Genomic DNA, 2,500 nt, shown 5'->3' on the forward strand with positions numbered 1-2,500 from the left:
TTATTATTAAATCAAATGATGTATATGAAATTATATAACTAAATTATATGAAATGATATAAATGATATGTATATGAATTATATAACTAAAATTAAATAACTATAATTACAGATGTAGGTTATAATAGAGATGTCAGTCTTTATTTTTAGGAAACAAATCAAAGAAAAAATAAACAAATTCTACTGTTCCTAATATTCTGTATGTTGCTCAAAAGCAAAATATATTGTGTTCAGCGGAAAAAAATGTTTTATTTTTTTTTTACCCAGTCATTTAAAAATAACACATTTTAGAGCTGTAACGACAATACCGTGAAACCGTGATATTTTTGCTTAAGGTTATCATACAGTCAAAATCTCATACCGGCCCATGCCTAGCACCAAGTGACATTTGCACATGTGTATCAGGTTTTTGAGAGGCATATTTAACTTGCTAATGGTGGGTGCTTCTATCCAAGCAGGATGGAAAGGTTCAGATTGAGTATCAACAGGCCCCTTGGCCCAAGGATCAGGCTCATGTATTTGAGAAAGCATAAACAGCCGTATGTGGTTCAGCATGCTTCTCGCTCATGCTCGCTAAATTTAGGGGTGCAAATTGGAGACAGTCTGACAGAGTTGGTGCGCCTCATACTTGTCCAGAAGTGGAGAGCCTTTCAACCGCTGATGGCTGGAGAAGTGGAAGGTCCAGCGAAACATCTGACGCCCCAGGGAACGATGTAGGGTTTAGGGAGTCGTCCATCCAAGTGATATCTTTAAAGCCACCCTGTGGAGTCAATTGATGAAGAAGTGCCAGAACATCACCGTTGACCTCTGATGAGGCAGGAGCTCCTTCACCTAATTTCCCCGGCTCTGGTTGGGAAAGACTGGACGTCAACAGCTTGTCCAGAGCCTCTTCCAGAAGAGGCTTGGGGCAAGGAAGACTTATTCCCAATATGCCCGGTTCAAAGCTCTCAGGTTTCTCTTTGGAAGGCTTCGGAGTTAATGTTAGGGTTGAAACTGGAGGAGCGGGCAGTGTAATGGTAGTTGGCACTGGACTCTTGCAAGTAATCCCTGGCTGGGGACTTGGGCTCTTGGCAAGGACTCCAGGGACTGGACTTTTGGTTGCTCTAACAGCTGTAACTGGGCATGGGCTCTTTCTTACCACGACTGGACTAGAGGTTTTAGCAACTGTTACAGGACTAGAAAGTTTCACATCAACAATTCGATTTGAGCTCTTGACAACCTGTGGTGGACTGGGGCTTTTAGCCACTGGACTAGATATCCTTGGAGTCATAGCTGGTGAGGAGGCCTTTGGTACCACAGGTGGACTATTTTTGGTGACCGAAACTGGACTTGAGGTTTTCGGATCGACAGTCTTGGGTGAACTGACTTCACGTGTGCGTAAACTTGATGCCAGAAGGCTTGACGTTTTTGCAGATGGTTCAGGTGATAAAAGAGACTCAGGGGCTGTACTCTTTGTGCTAGAAACTACCAGTTGTTTCTCCAAATGGGTCTTGGAGGAAGTGTAGAGCACCGTGGAGTTGGACTCTGGAGCAATGGTTGTCGATTCCTCAACAATGTGGAGTTCCAGTAAAAGTGGTGCGCAATTAGGGGAAGGAACGCTGCGGTCATCTGATTCTGGGACTGGGACAGAAGGGACTCTGAGGTTCTCAGTCACCACAATATTGGGAAGTTCTGACCCTTTAGTGGATAAAGAGTCCTCCTTAACTGACAGAGAGCCAGACTAGACAATCAACAACAAGACAACAACAATAAAAAGAAAAGGAGGAAAGCGTTTGAGTAGAAGGAATGACAAGCAAAAAGAGGAGGCAATGTGACACAACATCCAATCTGATCCATTATCTTACTCTAAAATACAAAAACTATGCATAAAAACCAGTGGCCTAATGTAATGCGTTATGTAATATCTCAACAAGTTTGGCTTATTTAGTCAATGTAACAAAGTATAAGTTGGTTTACCAACCTGAAGGCAAATATAAGCACCAGAATTCCCAGATATAACATGACACCACAACCACAGCATTCCAGATTCTCTCTTTTCGACCGCAGTGTGGCTCACGTCCAAGACAGATATGCTAACAAGACCTTCATATTGGACCCATGAGAGCATGCCCTCATAAAGGCATATAAACTCTTATTAATTTTAAAAGCTTGATTGATAATAATCTACTGTTTACTATCTGATTATCATTATCAGCACTTATAGACACGCATATAATAAATCACAACACAGCTGATACCCCTGCAATACATTAAAATGCAAAATCCAATGACAACTCATTAAAACTGCCCTTGTAAAGATTTAAGACAGATTATATGCCAATAAATAAGAATTACATAAGCACTACAAAATAATTTTGCTAATTAAACACTTAGTCGATTTCAAATACATAAACGATTCCATCAGTGCGACTTTATTTATGTATACTAATTTTCTATTGTGTGGCAACGCAATGAATCACAGTTTGTTTGAAGGAAACATTTATAGGAAACATGAACAATAG

General features: G+C 40.6%; 1 protein-coding gene across 3 annotated transcripts in view; it reads right to left on the reverse strand.

Moving 5' to 3' along the window:
* LOC107659710 (paxillin-like) overlaps nucleotides 1-2,500 on the reverse strand; it is a 47,499-nt gene that overhangs the window by 17,183 nt on the left and 27,816 nt on the right. Inside the window, exon 6 of one of the 3 annotated variants that reach the window (XM_016448772.1) lies at nucleotides 321-1,719. The exons of the other annotated variants lie outside the window; for them this stretch is intronic. Within the exon in view, the coding sequence (XP_016304258.1) occupies nucleotides 622-1,719 (1,098 nt within the window). The 3' untranslated portion in view covers nucleotides 321-621. Of the gene's footprint in view, nucleotides 1-320; nucleotides 1,720-2,500 lie in introns of those variants that run through there. 3 annotated transcript variants of the gene reach the window in all.

The sequence above is a fragment of the Sinocyclocheilus anshuiensis genome, unplaced genomic scaffold (genome assembly GCF_001515605.1).
Source record: "Sinocyclocheilus anshuiensis isolate Anshui unplaced genomic scaffold, SAMN03320099.WGS_v1.1 scaffold433, whole genome shotgun sequence".
In the NCBI taxonomy this organism is placed as follows: Eukaryota; Metazoa; Chordata; class Actinopteri; order Cypriniformes; family Cyprinidae; genus Sinocyclocheilus; species Sinocyclocheilus anshuiensis.